This window comes from Parambassis ranga, chromosome 9 (genome assembly GCF_900634625.1).
Source record: "Parambassis ranga chromosome 9, fParRan2.1, whole genome shotgun sequence".
Classification (NCBI taxonomy): domain Eukaryota; kingdom Metazoa; phylum Chordata; class Actinopteri; family Ambassidae; genus Parambassis; species Parambassis ranga.
The window spans coordinates 1,035,464-1,052,686 of record NC_041030.1 but is presented as its reverse complement, the minus strand read 5'-3'; the positions used below and the strand labels follow the sequence as shown (position 1 = coordinate 1,052,686).

General features: G+C 41.2%; 1 protein-coding gene across 3 annotated transcripts; it reads left to right on the top strand.

Annotated features, from left to right (window-relative positions):
- The first annotated feature begins 2,659 nt into the window (after positions 1 to 2,659).
- ncs1b (neuronal calcium sensor 1b) lies at positions 2,660 to 16,506 on the top strand. Of its 3 annotated transcripts, none has more exons than XM_028413982.1 (10): positions 2,660 to 2,797; positions 3,381 to 3,502; positions 4,500 to 4,634; positions 7,685 to 7,709; positions 11,677 to 11,815; positions 13,475 to 13,553; positions 13,998 to 14,086; positions 14,163 to 14,240; positions 14,803 to 14,910; positions 15,014 to 16,506. In XM_028413982.1, the coding sequence occupies exons 3-9, from the start codon at positions 4,571 to 4,573 to the stop codon at positions 14,899 to 14,901; spliced, it is 573 nt and encodes a 190-aa protein (XP_028269783.1). In that variant the 5' UTR covers positions 2,660 to 2,797; positions 3,381 to 3,502; positions 4,500 to 4,570; the 3' UTR covers positions 14,902 to 14,910; positions 15,014 to 16,506. The 3 variants fall into 3 exon arrangements, with proteins under 3 accessions (XP_028269783.1, XP_028269782.1, XP_028269781.1); XM_028413981.1 differs by having other exon boundaries at positions 4,492 to 4,634; positions 15,375 to 16,506; XM_028413980.1 differs by having other exon boundaries at positions 4,492 to 4,634.
- The last annotated feature ends 717 nt before the right edge of the window (positions 16,507 to 17,223 follow it).

Sequence of the window (17,223 nt, the reverse complement as noted above, 5' to 3'; positions counted from 1 at the left end):
ACAGCTGTTCACCTGCCTGTTTATTACAGTAAACCAACTCCTGACTGTGGAAGACAAGCTTCATACTTAATGTATTTATTATAATGTTGCTAACAAAGCATGGACCGATCAATGAAATACTTGAAGTGGCTTGTGTGGGCTGCAGTTATCAATTGTAATTCCCGAAGGCTGTGGTTAAATCTAGCACACCTTTCATGTCTGACTCACTGAAGCTGTTCAAAGTTGGACTATTTATAAAACTGCCATGGTGATGGATCAGATGTTGAATCAAAGTTACAGCCATGCATAAAAACATCACTAAAATGGCCTGATAACATCCACTTTCTTTCAGTGGGCTTGTGCTTTGTTTATGTATGGGTGTATCTCTTCACGCCGTAATGTAGGAAAATCTGTAAATATTTCCCCCTGCTGATGGAGCTTTTACTGCCTTCTTGAATGTTCTCTGTTAATTAAGACAAATATTGTGTTGACGCTAAACTGTCAGCCCAGAAGATGATGCCTTTCCAGCATGTAATGCAATACCAAGGGTGCTGAAACTCAGCAGTGCTACAAAATATGCAGTTATTTTCCAGGCCGTGGAGTCCCCCATCTGTTTTAGCATATGTCAGCATATCACAGTGATGTGAAGACGTTGCAGGGGCTTTTAATGATGCGCCTGTGCTGCTGCTGATTTAATGATCGCGGTGTGTGGAGTCTGATAAATGGACAATTATTTGCATGTGACTGCACAGAATCAGTTTCGGGGAAACATTTGTTACTTGTACATTTTAACGATCGAAGAACGGAAGGAAAGGAGTTGATACCACATTTCAGTCCGGTTGTGTTTATGAACACTGCTTTGTGATCTACAACTGTTGTGTATTCCCCTTGTGACTTTTATTAGTGATACAACATGGAAAGAATATAAATCATGCCCAGAGGTAATGGCAATTTACAAACAGTAAGATAGAAGTAAATTATAGCAGAGAACTGCTTTAATTCAAAACACTGTCATTCCTTTGTAGCTTATAGTTTATTTCTATAGTCAGAATGTATGAGTTAAAGATCCACACTGGACCAAATGTTAGTAGTAAACTGTAAACAAAGTCAAGGTGCTTGGTCAAAGGTAAATTTAGCCGTCTAACTTAAGATCCAACTGCACAAAATGACCAGAAATCCTCCATTAATGTACCCCATTTTACAATGGCCTCTTTCTCCTGCGCTCAGCCTCAGTCTCACTATTCCTGTGAGACTGCACTGTAACTGCAATAAGGGACTGCAGGGAAGGGCACTGAATACTGAGCTGGCCAAATCAGACAGCCTAGATTTTGATCCAACCCTCCCATGAATTAGCAGAAAGCTCCTTTTGGGCCATAGGATGGTGGTAGCAGCAGCTGATAATAAGCAAGTCCTATCCTAAGTGAACATCTGTTTACATGCTGCTGATAGGAGTTGAATTTTAATAAGCAGCACACGGAGGGGAGACTTAAGTTTTACACAAGCACAAGTAACAAATGCACAAATGAGACTCATGGGAAAACAACTTGTCTTTGCATCTTTCATGTGGCCTAATAAACAATCAATACATGTGAGGACTGCAGAACATGAATCTTTCATTTTAAACTAGTTCTTCCCTTATAGCAAGCAAATCAATAATTATGGCATGTTTGGATAAACCTCACCTGAATGTTGCTCTCTCAATTCCCCATGCAACTCTGAAGCTTTTAGTCTTTTTGTACTAGGGTGATATATACACACATTTTCAGACTACTGACTGTGGACAAAATTGTTGTTGCTTATACAAAAAATGTACACATACACAGCAGTTTACTTTGAATCCTTGACACTACCACAGAGACTTGGATGGTGTTATTTTGTGGCTCAGATTAAAGTTAGAAGTCTCAGTATATAGGCCCTCTTTGTTGGACGGCATGTGCCTCATTTCAGAAAGAATAGGCTACATATGATAGTCAACATGATGTTTTTAAATTGAAAAGATATTTTGTCACTCAAAAACGTCATACATTTTGTCATAGGTAAGTTCCAAAATAAATGACGTGTAACTGCTTTCACATATCTGCATGGCCATACATTTCTTAGTTTGAGGTCAATGTGGTGGCTGCATTGGTGATGTTTATACTGCTAGATGACAGATATAGTTCACTTTACCACAAACTAAGTACTACTTTTCTGTCTGTATGCCAGACTAACGCACCTTGCGGCCCAAAAAAGTTGGGATCAAACGTGTATCTGTATATTTTTCTTTTTTTTTTACAAGAGTTTGTTTGAAATAACATATTAGATATTTTACAGGAATCAAATAAGACTTTAATGAGCATTGCAGGATTTTTGAAGCCTGACCATTCACCTCTGTCATGGTCAAGCTCCACAAATACAAGAGACTTCATCACTGCTGAAGTTAGTATTCTCTCATTCATTATATCCTCCTAATTCAGTGTAACTCTAAAAGTCTATAAACGCATGATGTGCAGTGGGTCACAGTAGTTATCATAATGGAAGAAATGAAGGGAGGAAAGTACAAAACTGAGAAACTTTTTCACTGTATAACGGGCTGACACGTGTTCATGCTGTTTATGAGCATGGCACCGCGACGTCAGTGTCTCTGGCACTGAGCTCCGCTCCGTTGGCTGGAGCCAGCAGCGGCAGCAGCGACGTCACTCCCTGACGGCGGCATCGGAGCAGCACGGACGGCCATCCGCGCAGGCAGCAGCTCGCTCCGGAACTCTGCCGAGACAGACAGCGTCGGACAGCGGCTGTCTCCTGAGGGACACGGAGACTCCCCGCATCTACAACTCAGGTAAACCCACAAGTCGCTTTACGCAGAAAACCCCTTATTCTCTTACATGTGCGTGTTTTTTTAGCTACACGGAACAGCGTGGGTACCAACGTTACGAGTACAATGACTAGCTAGCTGTTGTACTGTAGCCATAAACTGTGTGTTGCTATGGTAGTACCAGGCAACATCCCACCTGCTGCTGCTGGCGCGCCTCTGTCACTGAACAACCACAACATTAGACATAATGTATGGAAGCTAGTTGCCTTCGTTAATGCATTTGTGTGTGTGTGTGTGTTATGGTCTTTTTGGCTTGACCACCTGTTTAACTTGAATTGATCATGACTTAATTTGCTCGTCCTATAGCAGAGGCTGTGCATACAGCAGGGCTCTTCTGTTGGCTTCACATTGTGTTTTGCCTGTCGGTTACATTCAGCAGCTTTGGCAGATGGTAGAAAGGTCGTCTGTTCTGAGTGTTTTTCCAGTCAAGTGCCCATGTGTATTGTGTGTTTGGCTCTAGGTGACACACAGTCTCATTTCCACTGAAACACACCACATGTTTGTCACTCCCTTTTGAAACCGCTGCCTGTCTGCCTTATTTCCCCAGACCCTAAGTTAAAACCCAGGACCACAAGGCTTGAGCAAACACAAGATGGTGATTACCAGCGTGGCACCCCTCCGAAGGACATCACTGGCCGTGGACACAGACAGCAGATGTTTGCAGTGAAGGTGCCTTGTGCATACTTGTAGTTTTCTATTCGCTGGCTCAGACAGCTGCTGTGGTTAGGCATCAGTGCATGCCAGTGCTAGGCCTGTGATACAAAGACATTCCATTATCCCCATCTCTTGGCTGCTGTGACAGAGGGGAGGAAATCACCATGCTATACTGTAGCGATGCCAGGAAGGAGGGAAAATTATGAGTCAGAACAGAGGAGAAAAGAAAACTGTCACTCTTCAAATCCGCCTATAAACTTGGTAGACAGCTTGCATGCTTATTTTGAGAGCAGCACCAGTCCTTTTCTTTTTGCTGTTCAGCTGACATCTAGAACTGTACAACTCTAAGACAAGAACCTGGTACATTTTCTTTCAATAAATTATACCAGAAACCTTTCACTTAAAGTAATGTCTATACAAATTCCAAGGATTAAAGCCTGAGTGTGCAAAGTTAAGCAGGGTGCACCCAAGTCAAGCTCTGTTCATTGTACTGTAGTTTACACACCTCCTTATCTCAGCTGTCAAGAGGGAGGATTCTTTTCTACAGTAACTTACCCAGAGCAATAGAGATAGTGGTGGGAAAGGAGGGGTGGGAGGAGTGAGAAGAACAGAGAATGACTGTGAGGGAGTGAGCGTGCTTAACCCAGCTACTCAGTGACTCTTGTATCCAAGGACGAAGGTAGCAACGCATCCGAACGCCACTCTTCGCCCACGGACTGCTGTGAAGAAATGAGGCGGCCACATAGGCACTCGGCAGCATTCATATAGAGGCAACAACTTGCTGGGCCGTCTTCGCTGGGCCTCCGGGGGTTTGATTGTCTGGAGCACTAGCGCTGATGACCAAGCAGATCATGATGCAGCAAAACACACTCAATGACAGACTCCTTTAGCTTGAATGGGATTTTTTTTTTTTTGTAAATGAAAACAAAAGTGTGTTTCTCTTATCGCTTTCACTGGTGTCATTGCACCTAAACTGGCCCTCATTTGTTGTGTGTTTTTGGCAGAGGAGCAGACTGGAAAGGAGGTAGTAACAGGTGCTGTGTGCCAAGGTGGATTTGCAGGTGTGGAGGAGAGCTGAAGATCATGGGTAAATCAAACAGCAAGCTCAAGCCAGAGGTGGTGGAGGAGTTGACAAGGAAAACCTACTGTGAGTACCTTTTATTTCTGTTTACAAAGAATATCCTGTAGAAACAAATCCTTTTTTCCACCAGCATGTCTAAGAATTTAGGAACGTATTGCTCACAGGTAAAATAATATACAGTTTATGATTCGTTAATCCTAATGCTGCAGTTTTATAATCATATTTTCCACCCACCGTGTACCACACAGCATTTACAGTAAATAGCCTTGCCTGTTGGGATGTATTGGGATTCTACACCTTCCCCATTATCGATAGAACAGAGCTACATCTAAATATCAGCTAAAACTTGGAAGCTTGGTTGAAATTTACATTTAAATGTTGATTGGTTCATGTCTAGCAGAAGGTTGTAATCAGCATCTTTAAATCACGCTGAGTCTATGAATATGAAGAAGCACACTTTGTATTAGACAAGATAGAGGTGGGTCAGAATTGAGGATGTGGTTTTCTGCTGTCCATGGACCCTCTATTTATGCATTCTTTCTAGTTTTAATGTGGTCAGTGATGCTGATACAGAACATATAAATCGCTTTTCACCAGCAGTCCTGCATGTTGTGGCCTCACAGACCTCCATCAAAAATGTGCAACATTGTGATATTGTGATTGCATCTATTTATTCTTGCTCCCGTTGCTCTATCAAGATAATGCAATAAAACAGTTTTATAATCAGATATATGCATTTATAGTTATTTCCAGCATGCTGCTTCGGAAGACGCTGTACTAATCATGTGTGTGTTTTGGAGCGCTGCGTTATTATTATTATTTGAGCAGTACAGTGTGCAGGTGTGGGTGGGAGTTGACATCCACTGGCTGCTTAATGACAGTGTTATTTGTGTGGAGGGTCTCTTCACAGCAAAACCAAGGAAGGCTGTTATAGCAGGAAATTGCTGTGGAGGAAGATTAGGCTTCATGCTGGGCTGGACCGCTTTCTGCTGTCCTTTACTCACTCTCTCTTCCTCTCTCACTCTTGTTCTCTCTTACCCTTTCACCCTGTCTCTCTCGCCTTACACCCTAATTGCCCTCTTTGAGCATGGAATGGAATAGTATAATTAGGATCTTATCTGGTTAGCATCGCTGAGAGGGGCACTGAGCTTTCTCTCCCAGTGTGATCGCTCTCCCTTGTTTTGTTGTTGCTTGACTTGAGATCATTTCTGCTCTTCATCATGCTCTTCCCTCTTTATCTTGCACTCCCATGAGAAGGTTTGTCTGCCATTTTAGTCTATGCTTTCTTTTAGTTCTTGACAGATTGGGGACTTCACTATTCACAATTTTACTGTACCTATGTGTCCTTTTGTTTTAGTGTTTTTTTTTCTTTTTAAGATAATAATGCAAGAAAATAAATGCAAGGTCCTGCCAGAATTTGGCATTATTTAGAACACAATATACACAGATTGCAGATGTCTACTCTAGTTCTAGGTTTAACATGTTTACGTTAGAAACATATTTATTGATGATCAAGGATCTTTTATAATATTGGCATCAGTCCTAAATGAAAAGTCTGAATGCAGGTCCATTAAAAATGGCACCATCGTCACAGCAGTGAAAATAAAAGAGGGCCAAGTTAGTCTGTGACATTCCGTTTTGTATGCCCAACCTACCAGTTTGGTGTACAAAAATATGTGTATATACCAACAGTATTAACACAGTAAGAGGGATATAGGCAAAAATCCAACAACACTTGCTCAGACAAATGAAGCTGTGACCAGACGGTGATTGTTGCCGTTGTTGTTGGTCACTGCCTCACTTGCACGTTTAACTTACTAATGTAACTCTGCTTTTTGTGAATGACAGCTATCCTATTAAAAAGAATGTAGGCTAGGCCTGTGTACTAGCATGACAATTTGGCGAGTTGTAGAAAAGACGATGACACTCACAGTGACAGTCACAAGCTCAATTGTGCTTTAGTGGACCCTGCACTGAGTGGGCCCTGTACTATTTCCTGCAACTGGCTGATTGCATTATTGCCCATTGCCTCTGACTGAGTTATGTAATTTTTTTTTATTAAATCGCAGCAATGGTAAATCGCCTCAGTTTTTGACTGCATTGACTTTTGAGGCCAATTTAATGGTAGCTTGACTGGGCTGACAGTGGTGAGATTGACCCTGACATTTATTGCTCAGGAAATGTTCACATGATGGTCTCCTTGGTGAAACGTTGAGCAGAACAAATAGAGGAGATATGTGCAGGCGATGTGACCTGGCCTCCATATCAATAGCCTCTGTAAGACTACAGAAGCCACATTATTGCACTGTGTTAGTTTAATAGTGAAGTGCTTATTAAATATTTTTGAATATTTTTTTCATTCTCTGACCAGTCGGTAATGTGACATTTAAAAATGTCTAATTTGTGGCATTCACTGTTTGCTTTGTTTTATTTAGTTGTAACCATAACAATGAGCTCTTCAAAGTTAAACATTACAGTAGATGAACTTAGCGATTAACTGCTTGCTTCCTTTATAAGCTTCTGGCCCTAGGCCAAACTACAGTGTTCGCAGACAGCATCCTTTCAGCAGAGGCAGCATGAATTCTCAAAGTCTCTCTCAAAGGACCTTCTGGTTAAACTAATGCTATTGATTTCCAGCCCTTGTTTTCATTAGTAACCCCAGAGGGTCAAAAGACTGAAAATTGCTTTGGTTACTTGAGAAAAAAGTAGAGAGACAGGGGGAAGCCATGTGGGATTGGTTGATTAGATACTGGCAGAAAATGGTGCTTGTGTGGGCACATAACATATCCTGCTGTCCTAAAATCTGTGGCTGACCTTCATTCCTCTGGCCTTGTTTGTCTTTTTGGGGCTCCCTGGGACTCACTCCCACATAACACCATACTGGCCATGAGAATTGTCTTCTTCTATGTCATAGTATACTATAATCTGTGGATTTCACTGTCAATTTATATGTAGCTTTTAGCCAGCAATTGCACTGTGATTCAGAAGTGTTTGAAAGGATTAGGCCGAAATGATTAACTACCTGACTCCTCCAACAATGTCTAACAGCAAGCTACTCTTTTTCTAGGACAGCCAAAGTGTTCCTTCAGCTAATGACACTTTTATTTCTCTTACAGTTACAGAGAAAGAGGTGCAGCAGTGGTAAGTGTCTGCATTCATTTTTAATGTGAATTCTTCCTTTGTCGATGTGAGGTTAGTTGTACAGACAAAGCTTAGAGGAATCAGCTCGAGGTATCTTGCTTTGACCCACTTACTACAAAACATACTTTGACACAGAATTTGCCCAGGATTTGGTTTTGTTGGTCCAGGGATAGTGTATTTACAGTTGGTTTCATAGCTGATTTGAAGTGATCTCCCTCACACTGCCCTGAAGACAGATGAGTTCTTAATATAGAATGACTTTGAAGCCTTACACAGACTGAAGGACTTAGAAGGCTGATAACACTGATACAAACACAAACACCATGATGCATTCCTCCAAAACCATTTTGCTCAGATTGCAAAAAGAATGACAGGGGCGCAAGGTAGTTTCACTTTCAGACACACATGACTACATGACCACTGTTTTTTTTCTTTTGTTTTTACAAGGATGCCGATTGGTAATCTTTCCTGTCAGATTCTTTACCTATTAATCAGTGTGACCCACATCAGCATCATCATGCAGAGGTCTGTTGAAACTTGGTTTTCTAAGTTGACTCATTGTAGCCTGCAGACTTATTGATTATCACTTACATAGTCATGAAACAAAGACACAAAAACTAACGTGTGAGTGATCATTGGCGCTCAGGTGTGAATTTCTAGATGAACTAACATTTCTTTTCTGAGATAATTTACATATGAGTGTAGTCATGTGTTTTTATTTGAATATCATAAAACCAATATATTTGTGTATATTGGGGAGAAGCACTGTAATGTTATCCTGATTGGATATTCCATTTTTACAGGCTAATTCTGCATGCATGACAAGAGCTCTACCTCAAGAGCTAGTCACTCTTCATAAGTCCTTTGAGGGGCTTTAGTGGGGGAAGGAGCCGTGGCACAGTCTCAGCCACAAAGAAGACTAGACGCTGCAGCATTCTGTATCATTTGGCATTTACAGGTCTGGTGCTTTTGAACTGGCCTGTCTCTTAGGCTGGTTGCGTGTACTAGTTCCCCACCCCCACCCCCACCCCCTTAAACCTCCACCCTGCCGGCTGTGCAGCCAGCTAGCTCACCATCACTCTCACTGTCTTTCACAAGAAAGTTTGCATGAGCCCTCACTTGAAGATCAGCAGCAATCAACACGGCTGAGTGTGAGGGATGAGAGGGAGTTTTACCAGGGGAAATGCCAGATGGCGTGTAATTAGAGTACAGGCACAGACACAGAAGAATTAGAAGGGTTAGATAAATGCCTGTGTTGTGCATTAAATTTGTTCCCCTTTCTAATTCTCCTCTAAGGGAACATCATTAGTATGCCTGAGGTCTACCTGAAATCAATAACAAAATGCCATAGCTCAGTGATGTTCTTGCCAGCTCGGCAGTAGCAAAAGAGACATCCTGCACAGCTCTTTAGCAAGCCTCCCTGGTAGATGCCAAAGAGGACTAGCCAGTGCCAGTAATAAATACTTTATCTTCATGCTGGCTCCCCAGTGTGCTCTGATGCACAATGTCACGTCTGCTATGTCCCCACAAGTACAGTACGTGGTCGCATTATTACACCACTTCAAGTACAGGCTGATTGTGTATGTGTCTTAACACCAGCGTCACCAAGTAAGATGTGTTCCTGGCAAAGGAAAGTGATTCTGATTATGAATCTGATGAATTAGCTGCAAACATGTTTACACAGTGGTGCAGTGGAGTTTCTGCTGCTTATATAACTGCACTGGTTATAGTATGGTAAATATTGTAGGGAGCCTTATAAATGCAAAACTGTGCAAATTGATGTTTCGGGTTAGTGGGTGTGATCAATACACATTGATTGCCTTTGATGAATTATTTAAACCCACACCCATTAAAACCACATTGAACTATAATAAACAGATGAAATCCTGTAATATATGATGTAGAAACACTACAGTGGGTATGAAATATATTTTTTTTATTTTTATTTTATATTTGTTTATATTTTATCACAAAAATGTCATATTCAAAGGGCTTTTAATGCATTAGAGTCTAAATGTTTTATCCATATACATCCAAGTGCTTGTTTGATTTTCAAGATTATTGTGCTGATTATTTTGCTCTTTTATGATAAGACTGCTCAGTAGTTGCTGACATCTGAGGAAAAAAAGGATAATCAAATTCATCATAATTTATCAGTTCTGTCAAATAATCTGTTAAATAAATACAGTTTCAGTAATAAATGCACTGCTGTTGAAATAATGTACATAGTTACATTTCACAGCTGGAGAGGTTCCAGGATTTTACCACAAAGTGAAATGCTACATTGCTAAAGCCCTTTTTATAATTCACTACTCGGTTATACAATAAGTACTTCAGGTGTTGTTAAGACTGAGAAAGAAAAGAAATCTTCCTTAGGCAAGTAACAAAGACGGCCTCCAGGGGTTTTAGCATCGCACCTCTAAAAAGTTGTGACTCATCACATGCAGAAAAACTTTAAAAAGCAGCCACAATTAAAGAGCAGAGGCAGTATTTTTTTAGTCTCACCATTCCACATAATACAATTTAAGATGCCAGTGTCTCTTAAGTACCTGCTTCTCTTAAATGCCAGGCTTCCAAACAGTAACTCAGACTTGCTGATACATTGTTAAGGCTTAAGCCCAATTCATAAAAAAACACAATGAAAACAGAGCTACAGAGGACGTTTTGACAGATTGAGAATAGCCATGATGAGTACCTATGAGTACCCTGAAACTAGCAGAGTCCTGACAAGACCACACTATTATATTTATGTTAGTTCATCTCATTGGTTTCCCTTATTCCATCACAATGATGGATACAGTTTTTTTCAGTGTCATTTGTGTATTTCCCAATCAAAAGCAAGTTTCTTTGAGCAATTATTTCTGTGTCTTTACTGGCAGCAAAGCAAAATGAATATTAATCAAACACACGACTGTATACTGTGTACTCGTACAACAGTATTCTATATTGTACAGTCTCATTTTGTCTTCAATACAACTTGCAGGATTCAGTCCCACATTAAAAATGACAGGTGAATTTAGGTGCAGTGGGTCGGCTGTGGATTAGGATATGCATTGTCTGTTCTGCGCTTTGAAAATGAATTAGATTGTATTGTGCAAAAGAGTGGGGTGGCTTGGTGGTGAGAATTACATGGTTCAGCTGTCTTCTCGCCTCTCTTCTTGGTGAACTTGTTTCCAGCTGCTTCTCAAAGCGACTCTACATGCCTTTGACTACAAGGAGCTGGCTTCATTATCTCCAAGGCAGATTAAAAGTAAAGAAGAGTGCGAGTGGAAAAGATCTGTCTTGGCCTTCATTCTTCTTTAGAACACTCTTTCTCTGGCCTTAATTATAGCCTTATTATGAAAAGCCTTAACTGAATCACACATGAACATGCAGCACTCCCTTGTGTGAACTTGCATCATTTTATTGCGGTTGATCAAGAGGAAAAGCTTTTTAGCACTGCATTTTAAACTGCTAGCCTGTCTTTTTGTCCCTATTCATCTAGTTTTTGTGAAGGGTCTCTTCCCTAGCGCTCTAACCTGTTAAAGTCTAGTTGACTCTGCAAATGCTGCACTCCCTTATGAAGACATACAAAGAATCTGACTGCCTTTGAGTGACTGCGCTTGAAATTGCTCATAAAATGCTTCTATATTTAGACTAATAGAGATGTTGGGTCGCTCTCTTAGATATGTTATTTCCAGGGGCAAGAGGAAGCTCTTAGACTTATCTATCAGCTATGCATATTATCAAAAGAGGAACGGAGGGTAATTTGATTAGAGTTAACCACCCTGAGCTGGCTATTGGATTAGGCTGATCGTCTTATCTATGAATGAGACAAATAGCTTTGCACATTAACTTTCTGATCCAGCACAGTCTTTCAAACTGAAGCACAAACTCTGTCTATTATAGAAGTGAGGAGGAACTTTCACTTTCACTGCATGATACATGTGATATTGCCCTATAAATGAACTGTACCTTTATTTTTCAGGTATAAAGGCTTCATCAAGGATTGTCCAAGTGGGCAGCTGGATGCTGTGGGCTTTCAGAAGATATACAAGCAGTTTTTTCCTTTTGGAGATCCCACCAAGTTTGCTTCCTTTGTCTTCAATGTTTTTGATGAAAATAAGGTTTGTAATCAAATACATTTGTTTTATTGACAGTCATTTATTGACAGAAAACAAAAAATGTTAAAATCCCTGTTTTAGTTCAAAAAATAGGGCTGTGTGGTGTTGCTGCTAGATAAGAACAGTCATGGTTGCTCAGAGAGATGCTGCGCCTGAGGAAAGAGCTAATCTACAGGCATGTTAGGATGTTTTTCCCAGCCAGACAGTGGTTGAACAAAATAAAAGGTCAGTATCATATGGAAATGTAATCCAAGACACCAGAATCTGGGACTGTGTACCCATGGTTTATAAGGCTTTTCATTTGGAAATTATCAGCCAAAATGTAGCAAAATATTGTCAGTCTGTGCACAAAAATGTGTCACCACATCAGTAGTTGTATGTTTTGGCCAGGTTTTATTTTTACCAGGTGTGTATATGCCTCTTTGTGGAATGAAGCTCCTGCCTCTGTTATGTGGGTGTATCCTCGAAGGATATGAGGATATGATGACTAAGCAGGTTTTTAACAAGGCCAGTCTGTAAAAGCAACATGTGTTTGAAGTAATCCACCTCATTCCAGCTGTACATGATTATTCAAATTTGTGTTTGGAAAGACAAACTGTAGCTGAACAGCTCCTGGGATGTTGGGTGAGCCCCTGAAGGTTTATTGACATCGGTTAGGAGGCTTTGTGTCCGGAAGATCAGACAGCTGTCCCCCCTCCTGGTGTTTATCCGTGACCTTCATTAGTGTCAGTAACCCCATAGTTAGAGAATGCATTGATCTTAACAGGTTTTATGACTTATGTAATCAGCAGCCCAATACGTCAGCTTTTTCTGGCCAGTCAGATGTCTGGTGATAAAGTTATCTGACCCTAAGGGCCGAAAATAGGACCTTTTTACTCAGACAAGAGCTGTGAGCTGAACATACAGGTTACAGGTAGAATGTAGGCCAACTTTTTGTAATTCAACCCCAAAGTATCTGCTCAGAATATGAATCGACCAAATCCTGTCCTAAAGGCTTTACTCCCAGAAAATGAATTTACATGTATTACTTGTGTCCTATAATGTGTATATGTGGGATTTCTCTTATAATAATAACTTATGCTGTGTGCCGGTTTATGCTGTGATCTTGAGAAAGGAAACCCTGACTTGATGACTTGGTCTGAATAAGCAGCATTTCGGGTTTCATTTCCTTTCATTACTTGGCTGATTGATTACATGCAGTTGATTGGTTGGATTTTTGATGATCTACGTAAGCAGACTTCTTTCTCTGCTGCACAAAATGTGGCGCCTAAGGGCCACAGATTTGGGATGGGTCATTTACATTTTTTGAGCTTCTCTGGTTTGACTCAGTGTGTGGAATAATAATTCTACATTGTTGAGCAGAATCAGCATTCACACCTATTCATGATTAGAAACTTAATGTCTACTTGTTGTATATTTGTGTCCTGTAACTTTTAGACTATGAGCCAGTACCATCTATCTTGCTAATGACCAGAGGTGACATATTTCTGCCTCAGGAGAGAGCCAGGTGCAGGGCAAAAATAGCAGCTGACTTGGAGCAAACGTCTGGCCCCATTTTCAGTAGCGAATACAGCAAGGACATCATAAAAGTACAGCTACTGTGAAGTAAGAAGCTCTACTTGTGTCTGGGCCATTTCCCCTCACTCTCTTTCTGTGCTGCAGGATGGACGCATTGAGTTCTCAGAGTTCATCCAGGCCCTGTCTGTGACTTCCCGGGGGACTCTGGATGAGAAGCTGAGATGTAAGAAGATGCTCCCTTCATTTTTTTACATTTAGATGTCAGGAGTTAGGATTGATGCCATGTATTGCATATACAGAGTGGCTGGTGGGATGAGAGAGAACAGCAAGTACAAAGTTATTACCTAGGTACTGCAGCCTTATGTAAAGACTAAACTCTATGCTACAAATACAGCAACTTCAAAACAGAGCAACTCTAACAAAGTTTCATTATTATTGTGTAAAATAATTGGAAACTGGTGCAAAATGTGCTGATAAAGATCCTCAGTCATGCAGGGTTTATTCGTTGAGACGACTGAAGCAAGGCATCTGGACCTGTAGAGTTGTCTTGAAGCTTCATCAGTTCTGTTTGGTGGGAAACATGGTCTTCAAGACAGCTCTACAAGTCCAGACTCCTTGCCTTAATCGTCTCATTGGTGCAAAATGTGTTTTTTTGTATGCTCTGTAGGGGCTTTTAAATTATATGACCTTGACAATGATGGCTACATAACCCGTGATGAGATGTTGAACATCGTAGATGCCATATATCAGATGGTGGTAAGTGTTGTCAAATATTTGCCAAATATAGCCCTAGGTGATTTGAAAAGTACAGTGTAATGATTGAATGTCTTAGGGGAACACTGTGGAGTTACCAGAGGAGGAAAACACACCAGAAAAGCGAGTGGACCGCATCTTTGCAATGATGGACAAGGTTAGTTTTAAATATGAACGGGTAAATACAATAATAATGCATGAGTTTATGCTGATGACCAGCCTTGCCTGGAACTGATATAAAAAGTACCTTAACCATTATTAGCCTGTCATTAAGATGACTGAGTCTCCCTCTGTTGCTACCCTTGGGGCCTTGCTGTGGTCCCTGTTAAGTTTAGAGCTGTTAGATGTAGCCATCACCACGTCACTAGCACCGCCTGCAGTCTATAAACATCACGTATAGTCTACTCCACCACTAACCCTCGGTGCTAATGCCCAGCTCCAGGAATCTACTCAGCTTTAGTGAAAGATGAGATGCAGCCTGCTTGGGTGTGTATGTCAGCCCACCACTGCCAAGATCAGCCCATAGTACAGGCTGTGCAGCACAGCAGCACTTAGTAATTTGTATTAGCAGAGGGGGCCACTGTCTAAGTGCACTGAACCAAAGATCTGTACAACAGCATAAAACAGGAGTAGCATGACTTAGACTGAGAGTCTCTTTTGCCCCCTGCTGGTGACCCTCTGTTAAAGCATCACAGTGACATTTGTTTGTCATGTTGCAGAATGCAGATGGGAAGCTGACTCTGCAGGAGTTTCAGGAAGGTTCAAAGGCAGACCCCTCTATTGTTCAGGCACTGTCACTCTATGATGGACTTGTGTAGGAGTGGAAGGTGAGTGGGTTATTAATGAGCTGCATATTTCCCTGCTGGGGGGATGTTCAGTCCCAGGTCATGCTTTAGCTCCATGATAACACTGTAATTCTTATTTCATCAGGGCAAAGAATAAAAGAAAGGAAATTCAGTCCGTGGCCTGAAACCAAAGTGAAGAGGCACTTTCTGCTCACAGTTTGTTCTTATGAATTATTCAAATGGCCCATTTGTTTACTGGCAATCAAATAGTCTTGCAGTGCTGAATGAAGAGTGAGACAGCCCTCTCCTCTCACTGCCTAATGTAATGCACCAGCCGCTGCCAATTGTTGCTGACATCCTGCTCAGTGTTTTGTCAACTGTGAAGTGAGCTTGTGAAGACATATTTTTAGCCGTGCAGCAGCTGTGTTTAGTGATTATCTGGCATGCTCTGAACGCAACCAGGTATCATGATATTACTCACTGTACAAATGGTAATCCCTTCTCAGATGGATCCCCTTCAGCATCCTCCTGCCCGTTACACGTCAACACAGCACCATCACACCTGTAATGGTGTATCTCGATCACCAAGAAGTGGACTGCAACCTTTTGTCGCACAGCCATATGGCTTCTGTGTCAAGTAGCTGTTCATCTACATTTCCAATACGGATTGTGAACAAATATATCTTCTGATGTGATGGATAAACATGTCAGCGAAATCCTCATCTATCTGTGCTTCTACAGCTATGTGGCACTGCTTACACTGTTGAGTGTTGTGGACTGTGTGCAAACATTCCTGCACTTGCAGTGTTGTGGTTTCCCCACAGACAGTCCAAGGAACTGAATTCCTATGGAGATGTTTGCGTGCGTGTTGTTGACATGCATGTAAACTGCTCAGAGGAACTGCGCTGCTGACCTCTGCGCTCACCATACAAAGAGACTCTTAACAAAGCAGTATAGTGTAAATTAAAAAATGTAAATATGGTAATTTATTTTCTGCTTTGCTGCGTTTATGAGAATCTCCTCATAAATATGGAATGAACTTTTATTTTTTATTGAAGTTGTTGAAATGTATTGCACTGTATTTTTTTCATTATCATTGTTACTTTTATCATCCTGACGGTTTTATTTGAAGAGGAATGTTGAAGTAGCACAGTTTTCTATGGATTATTTTACTATATTTGCAGTCTGTGCACCCTGTTGTGCTTTCATCCCCCCTTGGCACGAGTGTCTAGTGTCCACACTGTCACGCAGCTTATATCCTGAACGACATGACAGAGCAACATAGTAAATTCTCTCAGCTCACTTCTGAACTGAGGCTCAGTGTTTCTTTTGAGAACATGGTTCTCCATCCTCACCAACACAAAGCCCGGGTCAACGAGAGGCACAAACAGAGACACATCAGTTCTGGTTGTAAAGCTTTTGTGAGCTCTGTGGCTGCAATTGTCTTCTTGTGTTTGTCCTGTGCGAGACCAGAGCATGTGATCATGCCTACTTTTTCATTCCTGGATTATTTAAGTAGTCAGCTTCACTGAATATTATTATTATTGCCTTATGCAAATGATGATTTACTAAATTATAAATGTCATTTACCTGTTGATTAACAGTATAAGAGCACAGAATAAAATGCATTTAAGTGGCTGACTACTATTATTGTATTCATTTTTATGTAACAGGTTGGCCTGTTCTGCTTTGAAAATCAGACTCTATGGTCTTGCTCTATGGTGTAAACCCCCACTTTATGGCTGTGTAATGAATAATGAAGTGATGTCTTGGCATTGTACTGGACATAAAACAATGAGGCGCAGTGGATTTCAGAGTCACTGGGCTCACTGGGCCTGCTCAGACCTGCTTTGTGCGAGTTAAAGTCTGGGGCTTTGACCAGAATGTGTTCTGTCCTGTTCACTGTACATCTTTGATTCACATGTAACATGTGCACCTCAGTGCAGTTAAACACACTGGATGTTTGTAGAGAACAAAAAGCTGCTCCTTTCAAAAAGTGTTGTGAGTTTTGACCAAAAAGATTACTTTTATTTATGTACTTTTACCCGATCAGGGGTGTCTGCCTCCGTGAGGCCTGATGTTCTTTGACACGGTGCACCAGGAAAATGTTTGATCGACAACATGCAGATCAACAAACACGCCGGCATTTCCTCTCATTCATATGCCAAGGGGATATTTCTCGGGTTGGGCTATGTATAAAATTAGATTGGTGTCAGCTGAATATAAACGGCTATTTATAAAAACGAGGCTGTTGCTTAGACAATGTTGTCGACATGTCCAAAATACAGACTCCAGACCCCGCTCCTAATGTGCGTAAAGCTGTTAAATACCGCGTGTCTGGCGCTCCACCGCGAT